This window comes from Acartia tonsa, chromosome 6 (assembly GCF_053477335.1).
Source record: "Acartia tonsa isolate MP-2025a chromosome 6, ASM5347733v1, whole genome shotgun sequence".
In the NCBI taxonomy this organism is placed as follows: domain Eukaryota; kingdom Metazoa; phylum Arthropoda; class Copepoda; order Calanoida; family Acartiidae; genus Acartia; species Acartia tonsa.
Window position 1 is genome coordinate 40,008,826 of NC_137265.1, and position 15,860 is coordinate 40,024,685.

The 15,860-nt window shown below is 33.6% G+C and overlaps 2 protein-coding genes across 2 annotated transcripts in view; one reads left to right on the forward strand and one right to left on the reverse strand.

The window, feature by feature from the left end:
• LOC145322650 (protein maelstrom homolog) overlaps positions 1 to 15,860 on the forward strand; it is a 209,714-nt gene that overhangs the window by 125,448 nt on the left and 68,406 nt on the right. The window lies entirely within an intron of this gene.
• LOC145323103 (germinal-center associated nuclear protein-like) overlaps positions 1 to 15,860 on the reverse strand; it is a 28,711-nt gene that overhangs the window by 7,330 nt on the left and 5,521 nt on the right. Inside the window, exons 10-35 of the mRNA XM_080165487.1 lie at positions 15,184 to 15,436; positions 14,602 to 14,719; positions 14,190 to 14,286; positions 13,772 to 13,912; positions 12,775 to 12,896; positions 12,216 to 12,291; positions 11,931 to 12,024; positions 9,769 to 9,922; positions 9,321 to 9,404; positions 8,753 to 8,794; positions 8,191 to 8,244; positions 7,744 to 7,810; positions 7,254 to 7,355; positions 6,650 to 6,922; positions 6,225 to 6,318; positions 5,678 to 5,777; positions 5,223 to 5,309; positions 4,771 to 4,884; positions 3,953 to 4,055; positions 3,262 to 3,351; positions 2,635 to 2,743; positions 2,196 to 2,339; positions 1,678 to 1,786; positions 1,106 to 1,204; positions 701 to 876; positions 104 to 295 (exon numbers count right to left, since the gene is read on the reverse strand). Of these exons, the coding sequence (XP_080021613.1) occupies positions 104 to 295; positions 701 to 876; positions 1,106 to 1,204; positions 1,678 to 1,786; positions 2,196 to 2,339; positions 2,635 to 2,743; positions 3,262 to 3,351; positions 3,953 to 4,055; positions 4,771 to 4,884; positions 5,223 to 5,309; positions 5,678 to 5,777; positions 6,225 to 6,318; positions 6,650 to 6,922; positions 7,254 to 7,355; positions 7,744 to 7,810; positions 8,191 to 8,244; positions 8,753 to 8,794; positions 9,321 to 9,404; positions 9,769 to 9,922; positions 11,931 to 12,024; positions 12,216 to 12,291; positions 12,775 to 12,896; positions 13,772 to 13,912; positions 14,190 to 14,286; positions 14,602 to 14,719; positions 15,184 to 15,436 (3,094 nt within the window). The remainder of the gene's footprint in view (positions 1 to 103; positions 296 to 700; positions 877 to 1,105; positions 1,205 to 1,677; positions 1,787 to 2,195; positions 2,340 to 2,634; positions 2,744 to 3,261; positions 3,352 to 3,952; positions 4,056 to 4,770; positions 4,885 to 5,222; positions 5,310 to 5,677; positions 5,778 to 6,224; positions 6,319 to 6,649; positions 6,923 to 7,253; positions 7,356 to 7,743; positions 7,811 to 8,190; positions 8,245 to 8,752; positions 8,795 to 9,320; positions 9,405 to 9,768; positions 9,923 to 11,930; positions 12,025 to 12,215; positions 12,292 to 12,774; positions 12,897 to 13,771; positions 13,913 to 14,189; positions 14,287 to 14,601; positions 14,720 to 15,183; positions 15,437 to 15,860) is intronic.

A 15,860-nucleotide genomic window follows, 5' to 3' on the forward strand; every position in this document is an offset into this window, starting at 1 on the left:
AATTTACTCAACAAGTAATTTTCCATTTAATGAGAGCAAAAAATAGCGCTTCTTGTGACAGTGTCTACAACTATATCCTTATCATTTAAGATAACATGACATTCCTTGGTAGGATCTCCAAGAGGTCGTTCCTGGACCAGGGATCTGACAGCCTCCGTCACAGATACACAGTTGTCGATATTGAACAATTTATCCGACACTTGTCTGATCTGATAGCCGCTGATCAGGGCCTTCTCCACGTACTGGCCGATGTTGGTCATCTCCTCGAATGCGGACTGCTCCATACAGGTTATAACCTGGAAGATCAAATACTTAAAGAAAATTTTGGTAATTATAATTAGAAAATTCTTCAACAACTTACGGACACGTTTTACTCTAGGGACAGTAGTTATTTTTTAAAATTTGTTTTTTATTTAAAAAAAAAACTTTCATTGAAGTTTAACTACAAATTATCTCAAAAAATCAACCATGTGACGTCATGAAAATAAGGAATTGTCCATCTCTTTTCTAGCGGTTTTCATTTTTCCCTGTTGCTTCGCCTAAACTAACTCAAGAAAATTAAAAACCTTCCCTAAAAAGTACAACTCATTCGGACCAGCAATTTCAGAGATCTTAAGATTCATTCAAACAACCCTTACTACTTAATATCATTGAAGCAATATTGTTTCCAGAATGAAAAGATAAGATTTAAGTATTGATCCCTGGATGGGTATGCTTGGAATCGATGGTCTGTTCACTAACATGGCCTCTAGCCTCTCACAAGGATTGACCTCTGGATCAAGATGGAGGAAAAGAATGCCTGAACTTCCAGAAAACAGCTGACGCCGATTTATCTCAGAAAATAGTGCAGAATCCAAGGCTTCTTGAGTTACATTTCTAAATATACCTATAATGTTTGTTTTGTAAAAATAAAAGATTAATATTATTATAAAGAAAGTCTTAGTCCACCCTCAAAACTTAAATCGATTGAAAGAAAAATTTTAAGCCTAATTTTATGATTTTTATTTCAATATTCGTGGAAAATTGTCTATAATACGAGGCTATAAATAATATTTTTTGTTTTAACCGGTTATAATCCAGCGGATATTTATCGGAATGATTTTACCTGACACAAAGAGACAGAAGAGCATGGTCGCCCAAGAGAACACGTCTCCGAATAATAATTTCTTTGTTTTCATCTTCATTCGCACTCGGAAACATTCTCCTAAAGATAATTCTTTTACACTCTAAAAAACATTAAGGTATAGAAAAATGTATGTTTTAACAATGACAATGGGCTCTATGGGTAGAGAAACCAAGTACTGACATTATTTGGTTATTTTTGTAATAAATTAAAATAATGAGCGAGTTTATTCTTTTTTTCTTTCCTTTTAAACTACGAGTATAACTAGTTCCTAATATAAATTATCCTAACCTGACCTAAAGTAAAAACAAATAAACGAAAAACTACCCCTTCCCCTTATCTTTGACTTATCTTAAAAGTGTAGTTTGTACCTATGAAAGTGCCTATCAATTAAGTTCCACTTAAATAGGATCAGTTTAGATTTAAATATATATTAATGCGTCAATAAGGAAAGTTGGGTTCTTTCATTATAATACCTTAGATAATAATCACAATCAGCGTACAGATATCTAGTAATAGTAACTGCGCTACTGCGAAAATCCAAAAAATCTTACTTGAACTTTGCAAAAATCATTTGTTGTATTGGATAGAAATCTGCGGAATCATCCAAGTTTTCAGAAGAAATTAACATTTTATACATAGGCATACTGTCACCTCGTTCACCTTATAATAATAATCCTTATATAAAAGTAACAGGATCTGTGTCGGTGTGTGTGTGTGTCTGTGTGTACCGAAGGATCTTTGTAACCGCTGAACCGATATGGATCTCTTTTAAAGTGAAGCTTCTCATAGGTCCTGGACAGGTTTGTAACTATTTTGGGGGAGGGTACCACCACCCTCCCAAGAGAATTCGTCAAAAATAAAATAAAAATATACTAGCAACTAGCGGCCTTTTAGATATTTTTCGGTGAACAGCTGATCTTAACATATTTAGATTGAAAAGAAAACATTTTACGTGCCGCTAGAGGCCTCTAGGGAAAATACGCTATTCCTAACTAATACAATTTTAGAACGGTTCATGCAAGTATAATTTAAATAATTAAAATTACAAATTTTCAAATGAAAATCTTACCTAACCAGGAGACCAAATCAAAAGGTAAAAGAACAGCAGATTCTTGTACAGATTTCATTGTCACAGCCATCTTCAGCATATTATCAAGCTCCATTCTATCCAATTTTTGTTGGGATAATGACTTTCTTTTGCCTGTTTCTCCACCTAAAGATTAAATTGTAAGAGTAAAAAAATAGAGGGGGAATGGGATCGAAAACACAGCCAAGTCGCCACAATAGAGCAAAAAGCAAATTTTTAGCAGACGAAAAAGGTACCCACCACTGACTCCAGGTAGTTGTCTAGATAACACATATACACATTTTTATTACATCTTTTATCAAACAAGGAAAATAAACAGTAGTGGAACTACAGGAACTTAAATTAATAAAATATTTTGTAAATGATTAGTTAAACACCGACGTTTGTTGTCACTCATGCGTTTGTCTTCGCTACCATTTACCTTTAAGTCTTTTTGATTGTTGTTCAGGTGAATACGAAGCAGGCATCACTGGGAAATCATCTAGTACCATGTTCCTCTTCCTGCGCTTGGACACTAACTGATGCCATACCTGTAACCAAATATAAGTTATAGCGGATGTGCTCCTAGATTCTAAGGACTCTGTCTTTATAATGGTAGGGAAAGACCGAAATAGCCTAAAACCATATTGGGACCTTTGTAATGCTTACTTAAAATGGAGAACTCATTCAGCAGTTATTAAAATCTTTAAAAAAACTTACTACTTTATGTAATAAGATAAGATATTTAGCTGCAATAAGATTGGAAGTACTCTATTATCATACTGCAGCTTATTAACGATTGCAGCTGCACCTCTTGCATTAAGGGGCTGTGTTGTGTACATATAAAAAGGAGGTAGTTGGTGAAAAGGTCAAAATTCGCCATAAAAATAGCCTAAAACCACCCTATAATGTCTAATGTGAAGCTTCCCTCTATTAGATAACTCAATCATGTTTCCTTGGTTAACGAGATCTTAATGGACAAACAAATACACCTTACTACTTTCCATTATATGCTTTCAATGGAGTGAATAAAATGTTACAATTTGTCAATGAATCAATAGAAAGTCACCTTCAAATATTTGGCAAGAAGTCTTCTATCAGAGGCTTGTTGGAACTTTTTAATCTTCTGTTCTAATAGATCTTGTTCTTCTTGCATGGCCTGATAAGCAAAAATATTTAAGCTACATTTAAACTTACATTATTAACCAAATAAAGGTTAAAAACAGTAAGAAAACTTACAAAGCATAAAAGCTTAAAATATTTGGGGTGCTGTATAAAAAAAATTTAAGAAAATAAGCAGTTATTACTACAGAGGAGAGATAATTAATAGCTTTCACATTTACTAATAGGTATTCATCACATTGTATCATAGACAGCTTTCAACGAATATTAAAATAAAAAAAATCAAGATTTAAACCAGTTTTGTTAGCAAAGAGGGACCGAAGGTCCGGGCTAACAAAACTGGTTTTATTTTACTTTAATATTCGTGGAAATTGTCTTTAATACGATGCTTTACACGATTTTTCAGTACGGCCGTGAACCAGTTCTAATTCAGGTTTAATAAAAGCCATACTGAAAAAAAATCTATAAATAGAATATACTTTGTAACATATGTGTGTGTTGAATCAGGTAGGGAGGGGACATTGGGCTGTTTATTAAAATAGTTCCCAAAGTCAGTTTTCTTATTCGTTGGATTATTAACCTAGTCTTATCCCTTTTGATCCCTGGTGTTAAATTTTGTGACAAATTTTTTACTATACCTGAGCAGCCACAGTTGCGGTCAAATCATCAGCTACTTCCTGGCACAGCTGATCAACAACACGGCTAGCCGCTGATTTTTCTGCGTCCGCTTTGGCATTCAATCTAAATTATAATGCAATTTAAAGCAATTTTCTGCTCATACAATCATTTTAAATTGTTAGGGAAATATATTTTATCTATATTAAATGTCCCGAATAAATGTATTTTCGATTTCAACAAAGCATTTGACTAACCAACACAATTTTATCATAAGTATCCATACCGTTTCCCTATTCAATTTTGGGGTATAGTCCTTTCCACGACATCCCTCCATAAGGGGCGATTCTTCGTATTTTTGACAGTAAGTTTTCTCCTATTTCTAACTCCTGCGGGGGGCTCTAACCCTGCGGGGCCAATTACCTAACCCTGTGGGGCAATCACCTAACCCAATATAACCTAACCTAACCTTAAATAACCTATAAAAAGCCATTTTCAAAATACGACAAATCGCCCCTTATGGAGGGATGTCGTGGAAAGTACTATACCCCAATTTTGTCTTTAAAAATACAAACTTTTACATATCGTTTATTATAGTTCCTTATAATATAACTTGCGGTTGAGCCCCTAGCATCTAGAGGCCCTGTATTGAAGGGGTCAGAATGGGGCTACTAGAAAATTAGCATAAAACCACTCAAGACTTAAATCTGTAAAGCCTTAAACCATCACAGGACCTATGTGAAGTTTACATATAATAAAGAACCCAATCAGTTCAGTAGTTGTTGTGATCTTAAGCTTCAGACCAAAAAAATTTCTATTTTATATAATAGTCCTGGCCTACCTTGCATCTGTCAATGACTCCTGTGCAACTGTTTCAATATTTTTGTCAACCATCTCCTCAATGATAGTTTCGATAGCCACCTCTTTCTCTTCCTCAACTTTTTGCTCAGCTAGTCTAAAGTAGTTATTTATCGCATTATAGACTTTATGCGGATTTTAGAATGAAAATTTTTTATAAAAGCTAAAACCAGTTTTGTTAGCCACAGGCCCAGGATTGCAAAATGGAATTAATTTTATGATTTTTTCATTCTAAAATCCGTGAAGGGTCTATAATACGCTGTTATACATGCTTTTACAGTATAGCAGAGAACCGGTTCTTATCCAGCAGATATTTAGCGGTTTCGAAGCGATACTGGAAAAGTCATTCTTTAGAAATACATTTGTTCGTGTTAGCAAACAATAGCCTAAAAAGGTTAATTAAAAAAAAAATTAATCAAATTATTTGAACAATACCTTTCCATAAGAAGAGCATTCTTGGCCTCTTTGATTGATTTGGTGGCAATATCTGTCAAGTTTTCCTCCACACTTTCCATAATTATACTATAAAAGTACAATAATGAGAAAAAGAAACCACTAAATTGTGATATAGAAATAATGTTGATAATCTCAAAGATTATTCATGAATTTTGAGTTTAAATGAACAATATTGAAGCCAGAATTGCCCCAGACGTTTGTGTTTAGAAAAATAAAGAATAAATGTGTTGGGTTTTTGTCGAGAAGGTGTCAGGTTCGAGTCTAGAACACTCCCTGTCATACTAGAGACGTTACAAAAAGTGCCTAGTGTCAGGCACAAATCATTACCATGCACAGTTAGGACTTATATACAAAGGTCATGCTATAAAAAGCTATCTGCTGGGTGAAACCACGGGTGTTAGGACAGACTAGACTTTATTCATTATTATGTTTACCTTTGATAAACAGCTTTAATGTGTACAGCCAATTTGGCTTCGGCTATGGCTTCTATGGCAATCTTTTTGGCTTCTGTTTCAACAGTACTGGTTATTAGTCCTAAAACATTTCTGTGAGTTGTTAAAGTGTAAATAAAAGTAAAGAATATTTCTAAACATGTATTGACGATAAATCACTAAATATTACATCACAGTTCTATTTCTAAAGCATTCAAGTTTTCAAGAATCTTTTTGATTCATACCGACCGTTTCCTAGTTTAATGAATCTACGCTACCAAAAATATTAAAATTAATTTTTTTTATCGAGCAATGAACCCACTCCAAATTTTGGAAATAAATTGCAAAGAAAGGAGAATTATTTCACTATGCCTTACCCAGTTGGGCTACTCAGTTCCCAATTAAAATTTATTCTTAAATAACCTAACCTAAAGAAATAAATAAAAAGAAAAACTGTACTTCCATATTTAGCTAAAATAAGCAGGGGGAGGGGATTATGTGTACGACTCGGCACTTTGAAGGGAAACCACCCAATATTGTATAAAAAAACCTGCAAGAATGAGTTTAGACTCCTCCATGAGTTTCTTTCTCCGCTCATCTTCAAGACGTTGCTGCTCTAGCTCCTCGGGAGATTGTCCTCCTTCCTAAAAGTAATTATCATACTATAAATGTGTGTTTTACTTAGAATTTCTAAAACAGGACTTAATACTAAGCCTTTATCAAAAACATTTTGTGTATGGTTTTTTAGAGATAGTGCACGAAAATGTCAATATATATATTTTTCCATCTCACATTGATTTTTTTTATCATATCAGTGAACATCAGTCTACTAGAATTATATATTGATAACTTTAAGTGTTGTGAAAAAATATTAAATGTTACATTATGCCTTTAGAAGCATACACTTATTGAGATAAGATAATGTTTATGTTATTATTGGGGGCCAATATCAACAATCTTCTACTCATACATTACCTGATCTTTAGCTTCATAAGATTCAGGCTTCAGAAACCCATTCTTGTCAAAACTATTGTGGGGCTCGTAGGTCAGGTACGGGTTCGGCGGTAACGGCCCGCCATTGACCACCTCGCCGTAGGACGTTGTCTTGCGTGAATCAATTAGGTTGTAGGAGCGAGCCTGTTTGGGAGCGGTGTCGGGATGGCGGAAGCCGCCTCTGTCCAGGTACGCAGTGTCGTCCTCTGACTCAATTCCGTGTTGGCGCAGGAAGCTAGCACACTCACGCAAACTCTACATAATTCAAATATTAAATAACAATGTAATTCAACCAATCCATGTTTTTATAAGTGTTATAAGGGATTAGACAATGAATATGAAGAAAAAAATAAAGACTTCTGTAGATTGATGAATAACATAGAAAATTACAGTTTTAAACAAAATTAGCTTTATTAAAAATACCCATAACCATCACAGTTGGGATTTCCATATAAAACTTGGACAATCAAAGGGTTGGCTGTCTGAGGGGCGTTTGGCCATATGATCATGAACTGGGCATGCAATATTTGGATAATTCTGAGATACCCCAAAATATGAAAAAAATACATGATTGAAACTACTGTACCTCAAAAGCAAGCATATCAAATATTTTCTCAATTGGGAACTGTACAACTTGTCTTGGTGCTACGAAAGCTCGCACCATCACGTCTATTGCTCGCCTGCGTACCTTTAAAAGAAGCATATCTGTAACAAAACTAGGTTGTATTTATTTATTTTTGTAAATGTATATTTCAGGTTATAAAGGGATATATATTATACAATGGCCGATAAATCGAGCACATCCCCAATAATAATACACAAAATTACCCCTTCTGTAGATTACAATTTGTATTTGAAGCATTTGAACACTTACTTTAATGAACAAACCAATCAGAATTCAATAAAAGTACCAAAAGCTTTTGGGTCAAAAAATAAGATAATGTGGTTATTATAGTATGTAGTACCCCCCCCCCCCCTCGGGTTATTAACTTAAACATATACAAACAATAAAATTATAAAAAAAAGCAACGATTGTTAGTTTTTAAACAAGCAATGTTAAAAAAATTAAATCTTACTTGATAAAAGTATCTTTTAAGAATACACATCTCCAAATACGAACTTTGACGAACAAGACGGAAAAATCTAAAGCAAAAAAAGTGGTTTTTTATATTGTCTGTAGATTTAATGAACTCAATTTAATCTAAAAATTAAGAAGTATCTCAATATTCCTCAGAACATTTATTGGTTTCTGATATTTCACGCAATTGGAAAAATTGCCAATTTTGCTTAATTTTAATCAAATCACTTAGATTAGAAATCGATTAGAACCGGTTCGCAGTCGTACTGAAAAACCATGTATAGCATCGCATTACAGACAATTTTTCACAAATATCAAAATAAAAATCTTAAAAATTAAAACCAGTTTTGTTAGCCTCGGGTCTAACATAACTGGTTTTAATATTATAATTTTTTATTTCAATATCCAAGGAAAGCTATTAATACTATTATTTGCTTTTATTTACCTGACATAATTGTTACTGTTGATTGTATTGCATATCTTCAAAGCATGAACCACACTAGAACAAAAAAAATAACAATAAGTTTTGTTTTAAGTTAAAAATAGATGATTTATATAAGGGGGGGGAGGGGCGCGAAAGTGACACTTTTTGAAACCAAAACTAAAAGTCAACAAAGGAACTCAACTAAAAAAGAGTTACAGGTATAAAGCAACTGCCATGCAAAATCTCAGACCTGTAACTCTTTTTTTAGTTGAGTTCCTTTGACTTTTAGTTTTGGTTTCAAAAAGTGTCATTTTCGCCCCCCCCCCCCCCCCTTTTTATCAAATATTTGTAAACGGTAAAATTATATCTACAAAAATCAAAAAATGAAGAGAAACATGAAAAATCAGAAAGTGTGATTAAGTTTGATAAGAATTGGGTGATTTTAACGAAAGATTTCATGCTCAAGTTTCATTTCTAATATTCTTTCTAATCAATAACATATGGTATTTAAAAACATAAAACTAATAAAAAAACTTTATTCATAAATAAAATAATCTAATTCTAACTTTATTTGAATATTTACCTTGGATGGTTTCGAACTTCTGCAGAGAGAGACTGAGCTTTCCTAACAAAAATGTTTCAATTAAAATTGTATCTTGTATTGCTTGTTTAATTGAGATGGTGAATTTGAGAGCTAAACTAGGTAAAGTCTTTAAGTGTGACATTAATAGTAGAAATAGGTGATTTTCCAGAGTCAATTAATAGGTGCTACGGATTTTAAACATTTTAAAGCAAGGCTTTTTGACAAAGCTCTTACAATCAAGAGTTGGCAGTAGTATTCTGTAAACAACGTAGATGCAATGTGCCACAAGATGAACTGTCTTGAAATCCTATTTTATAAAGTATTAAGGTTAAGATTTCGATATTTACTGAGCCGATATAGTTCTTAATTTTATAAAGCTTAACATAGATCCTGGTAGAGTTTTAGGCTGTTAAGATTTTTATATTTATGTCTTGAGATAGTTTTAGGCTATTTTTCTGCAACAGGCCTCCTTCCTTAAATACAGATTTCCTAGATGTTAGGGTCGTGGGAAATAGTTCATAATAAACTGATTATTAAAATATCCAGAATGTAAAAATATAAAAATTACCTGAGGGTGTCTCCTTCATTTAGATTAAGAAGGATATCATAGCTACGGAATTCAGCTTCATTTTCACAGAAAATACCTTCCAAACTAAATAAATAATTCTTTAAGCAATTTCATGGATTTAAAGTAGATCACGATGGAAAACAAAAAAAAATTAGAAAATAATTTTTTTTTGTATTGGAAACAAAAAAAAATTACATTATAATCATTGGTCAAAATGTACGATAAATTGTTATACATTTCAATGGTGATAAACGAATTAGATTGTATTTATTGGTTAAAAAGTTTGTACACTAAAAGACCAACCATAAAAAGTTTGGGCACTTCTAGTTTGAACCAACTAAAAGTACACAAAGATTTATAGCAAACGAAATAGAGATTAAGTGTATAAAACTTTGGGTACTAAACTTACATTCCACTGTCCCCTCCCTCTCTGCTAAGCTCATATTACCTGAGATCATAGTACATATGCTTGAGTGTTTGCATACACTTGGTCATATTCTCATTGTTCAACTTGGGATCAAAATCATGAGCATCCTCCTCTATCAGGCGCTCAGAACAGAATATGTGGAACCTCGCGCATTTCTCCACCAGGCTAACACTTACTTAACAGAAAAGAGAAATTGTTTATATTTCTTTACCAGGCTAATTCACAGGGAGCTAAAGGGTGAAGAAAATAGCCGATATATTGATGTACATCCCAAATGATGATACACAAAATTACACCCTCTGTAGATTAAAATTAGTGGTTGAAACGTGTGAACACTTAACTTAATAAGTCAACCAATCTAAATTCACTAAAGTCCCCAAAGTTGTTAGGCTTACGAATCTATCTCTGCTGATTCAACAAATGTTGCATATTTTCAGCCATTATCCGATTTGATAATTCAGGGCATTTGAATTGAAAATATGAAATCTTTTGAATGTTTTACCAGGCAAAAACTTGATGAACAGGCAATTTAACAAGGGAATCATGAGTATTTTAAAGGGGGGTTGCGGATAAGAGTAAGACATTTTTTGAAGCGGGATTTGACAAGATCTAACGATACCTGTTTCTACCAAGTTCTGTTGTGTGATATCCTTTCTAATATCTATAGTAGCACTCCATATATACTTAAACTAATAATCCTACCTGTATCTACCAAGTTCTGTAGGGTGATATCCTTTCTAATAGCTCTAGTAGCACTTTATATATACTTAAATTAATAATCCTACCTGTATCTACCAAGTTCTGTTGTGTGATATCCTTTCTAATAGCTCTGGTAGACTGTAGTACTTCATATATACTTAAACTAATAATCCTACCTGTATCTACCAAGTTCTGCTGGGTGATATCCTTTCTAATAGCTCTGGTAGACTGTAGTACTTCATATATACTTAAACTAATAATCCTACCTGTATCTACCAAGTTCTGCTGGGTGATATCCTTTCTAATAGCTCTGGTAGACTGTAGTACTTCATATATACTTAAACTAATAATCCTACCTGTATCTACCAAGTTCTGCTGGGTGATATCCTTTCTAATAGCTCTGGTAGACTGTAGTACTTCATATATACTTAAACTAATAATCCTACCTGTATCTACCAAGTTCTGCTGAGTGATATCCTTTCTAATAGCTCTGGTAGACTGTAGTACTTCATTTATACTTAAACTAATAATCCTACCTGTATCTACCAAGTTCTGTTGGGTGATATCCTTTCTAATAGCTCTGGTAGTACTTCATTTATACTTAAACTAATAATCCTACCTGTATCTACCAAGTTCTGTTGGGTGATATCCTTTCTAATAGCTCTGGTAGTACTTCATTTATACTTAAACTAATAATCCTACCTGTATCTACCAAGTTCTGTTGGGTGATATCCTTTCTAATAGCTCTGGTAGTACTTCATTTATACTTAAACTAATAATCCTACCTGTATCTACCAAGTTCTGTAGGGTGATATCCTTTCTAATAGCTCTAGTAGCACTTTATATATACTTAAATTAATAATCCTACCTGTATCTACCAAGTTCTGTTGTGTGATATCCTTTCTAATAGCTCTGGTAGACTGTAGTACTTCATATATACTTAAACTAATAATCCTACCTGTATCTACCAAGTTCTGCTGGGTGATATCCTTTCTAATAGCTCTGGTAGACTGTAGTACTTCATATATACTTAAACTAATAATCCTACCTGTATCTACCAAGTTCTGCTGGGTGATATCCTTTCTAATAGCTCTGGTAGACTGTAGTACTTCATATATACTTAAACTAATAATCCTACCTGTATCTACCAAGTTCTGCTGGGTGATATCCTTTCTAATAGCTCTGGTAGACTGTAGTACTTCATATATACTTAAACTAATAATCCTACCTGTATCTACCAAGTTCTGCTGGGTGATATCCTTTCTAATAGCTCTGGTAGACTGTAGTACTTCATTTATACTTAAACTAATAATCCTACCTGTATCTACCAAGTTCTGTTGGGTGATATCCTTTCTAATAGCTCTGGTAGTACTTCATTTATACTTAAACTAATAATCCTACCTGTATCTACCAAGTTCTGTTGGGTGATATCCTTTCTAATAGCTCTGGTAGTACTTCATTTATACTTAAACTAATAATCCTACCTGTATCTACCAAGTTCTGTTGGGTGATATCCTTTCTAATAGCTCTGGTGGTACTCCATATGTACTCAAACCAATCGCCAACACTGAATTGTTTCTGTAAAATTTAAATATTTAATTGAAATGTTGAAAAAAGCTTCAGAATATGTATATTTTTTTGTTTATAATTTTACAGAGAAAAAACTTTTACTACGATATTTTGTTTGAAATGGGATTAAAAGACAAATTTGGCAAGTACCACCCCCTCCCCCTCTTAGAAAATAAAGAACCAGAAGAAAGTAATTTCACCTGATCCGACTGTGGTACAAAATTAGCCATGGGCTCATTGTAAACATCCCCATTTTGGGCACTTGATTCAACAAAACTAAACAGAAAACAAGATTCTTATATGTACAAGAAAGCTTAGGCATTTTATAAAAAAGGATTTGTAAATTCCTATATAATGTGCAACCCCTTATAAAAAACAACTATGAAATTTCAAACGGATAAAAACTGAAAAAGTAATATTTGAAATAATAAGCTAATGATATTGCTGGCAAAAAAGATTGATGCAAAATATTATTGCTTACGATGGATTATACAAATCAGACAATGATATCAGAGATCGTAAGGGATCTATAAGTTGATGTACATCTCCAATGACGATAATCAAACTTATCCCTTGTAAAATTTAAAATCATTGTTTGGAAAGCTTGAACCAATCAATCAAAATTCCAAGTGCGGAAAGTTTTTTAGCCAACGAGTAAGATTACGTGGTTAAAAAAAGCTTCGGGTACCAGTGTAATTTACGGTCTAAAATCATATTCCCCCCAGGAATGATATAAACAATTAAATTTATAACTCTAACCTGAACCACTCCAGCATGGAGCCAGACATATAGTCGATCCTATCCATGATGTTACACATCAGAAAATTAAGGGTTTTGTTAAGCACAGGGGCTGGTCTTAACTCATGAGACAGTGGCACATCCTAAAGAAAAACAATGTTGACAAACCTTAAAGAACATAAAATGCTCTTTTCGTTTATAATTATACAACACAAAGCAATTAACGTACAACCCTTTGTGTATATACTATATTCCTATGACTAGTGGTTGAACCCCCAGCATATATGGGTCTCTATAATATTCGAAGGAGTAGGAAAGGTATAAAATTTACATGAAACCATTCAAAGACTTTAATCTGAAAATAAAATAGCCTAAAACCATACAAGGACTTTTCCTAAAATGTAAAACTCAATCAGTTCATTGCTATCGAATTCTTAAGGTACAGACCTAAAACCTTACCAAATTATATTACAATCGCGTACACCTCCGTTATATAAAAAAACATCTATGATACCCTCTGCTACGAGTATTGAAAACTAGTAGCAAAGGAGTTACCTACAACATTCAGGGTTGGCATATCGGGCGGGCGGTTTTGGGCCGCCCTTGATCGGTCCTTTTGGGCAGATTTGGGCACCCCCCGTTTTGGGGGGTTGAAAAAGAGGGGGGGCGGACGTATTTTTTTGGGGTGATATTTACTATTATATAAATTAATAATCTTTTTTTGTATCTAAGGAAGGATTTCGCTAACCGCTGAACCAATATGGTTCTCCTTTCCAGTCGAGCTTTTATAGGTCCTTAGATAGTTTTAAACTATTTTATTTCTATTATAAGTTTCAGTTTGGTTTTAGGATATTTTATAACCTTTTTACGACTTTTGCCCAAAAGGGTGCCCAAAACCCCCTTGTTCGCCCGAAACCCTCTTGGGCAATCGGGCGGCCCGTTATCGAAAAAAAGTGCCCGATATGCCAACCCTGACAACATTCAATTTAATTTAAATATCAGTATACTGATAGTTTACCTGGTCAGCAGCTGATCTAGAATGTTCCTTGACAGTTGCAAAATGGTTGAGCTCCCCAGTCTCCTTCTCAAACCATCGCAGCTGATTCTTAGCGGATCTGCTGTACCTCTCCCTTTCAGAACACATGTCAGGACACGTTCCCTTAACAAGAACAAAAAATGTAAAACAAAAAACAAAAAATATATGTTCACATTTTATTTATAGAAAAACAAAGTTTTAATTTTTTTTGGAGGGGGGTGGTATTATATTATTTTCAGAAAGATTTCTCTTGGGTGAAAGTAGGTACCCTCCCCCAGCATTGGTATCAACCTTCCCAGAACCGTTAAGAAGCTTCACTTTAAGAGAGAACCATGTCGGTCCAGTGGTAAGTGACATCAGTTAGACATCCTGTAACTTTTATATAAGGAAAATTATCTACCTTGAGGTTGACATTTTCATAGTTGGTTCCAGCCCTTGTGACACTGTCAGGATTACGTAGACGAATATATTTATCCCGAGCCTCTAATACTGATAACCTTATAACAGAGAAATGTATTATTCAGGGATCTTAAGGGATAAGATAATGTACGATAAATTGTTATGCATTTTAATATAATAGTGATCAACAAATTGCCCCTTTGTATATTATATGTGTTGGTTAAAAAGTTTGGACACTTATATGTTGAACCAACCATGAAAAGTTTGGGCACTGATAGTTTTAACCAACAAATCAAGATTTGATAAATATTTTAAGTTTTCGAGCTATCGAATGAGAGAACGTCTTATTAAAACTTTGGGTACTTTTTGTAACAATTCCTTCCTCCATGGCAAGACTTAAATATAAATATTACCTGTCAGAATGCGAGAATGTTTGAGTCTTCATGATGGCCAGGAGTTGGCTCAAACTCTCCGTACTTCTAACAATACCAGGATCTATGGTTCCTTTGTCCTCCAAGTTTTCAGATCGACCTACATAATATTATGTATAAAGCTTAAGATAATTTATAATTGGTTCGTTTGACAAATATAGAAAGTCATTAAAGCAATCTTATATTAAAAGAATAGTAACTAGACTGTATTAAAAATCCTACCCCATCATGTGTTTGAACGTGTACCATTTTGGTACAAAATGGCAAACCTTTTTTTTCTTCATTTCATCCATATGATATAATACATCAGATACAAGCTTTTAGATTATTTAGAATAAAGCTTTGCACAGGGAAATGTACTATACTGTGGATTTGAATCATATTCAACCAAATATAACAAATATCTGCCTATATAATTTCTCTTTCAAGAGTTGTTGTGTTTGATTAACCAGACAATCTAGGATAATATATCTATTGTTGGTTTCAGAAAGAATTTCATTTTAAAATAATGTATAATGGTATCAAGTTATTTCTAGCTTAGGGACGTAAAAAATAAGTATATACCTTGAGGTTTCAAAACTTTGCTGAGACTAAACGGCTTTTTAATCTGTTTTGTCTCTTTCTGAAGCAGCTGCTTAGCCCCAAACAAATCAACAGCTTTTCTAGCTGGCTCTCCTGCCGGATTAGCCGCTGCCATCGGTGGCTTATCTGTGTCCTCAGAGCAGCTGCTGCCGCCAGTAGAGTGACGAATCCGTCTTTTGCCTCCGGGTGAATAATAGTAAATTTGCTCAATAGCGGGAACTTCACTATGCACGATCTGATAAAAAACCTTCTAGTTATTTTTTAGCTAGACTTAAAAAGTTAGTATGTCCTATTTTAGAATGTACGGGCATGAAAGAATAATTTGATAGTATTTATCGCATCGTAGTATAAACAGCTTTCCGCGGAAATTAAAATGAAATATTAAAAACTGTTTTGTTAGGCCCTAGGGGTCCAAGGCCTGATCTAACAATACTGGTACCTATTAATTTGATAATTTTATTTTTAATTTAATAATCGTGACAAATCGTCTATAATACGATGCTATACATATTTTTTCGGTATGGCTGAGGACCGGATATTAATCGGTTTCGAAGCCATACTGGAAAAGTATTTTAAGATATTTTAAAAAAATTTGGTATTTGGTAGTCTTGAAGTAAAATATAATCTAAGATATGAAACTAAAAATAACTGCTAGGTCC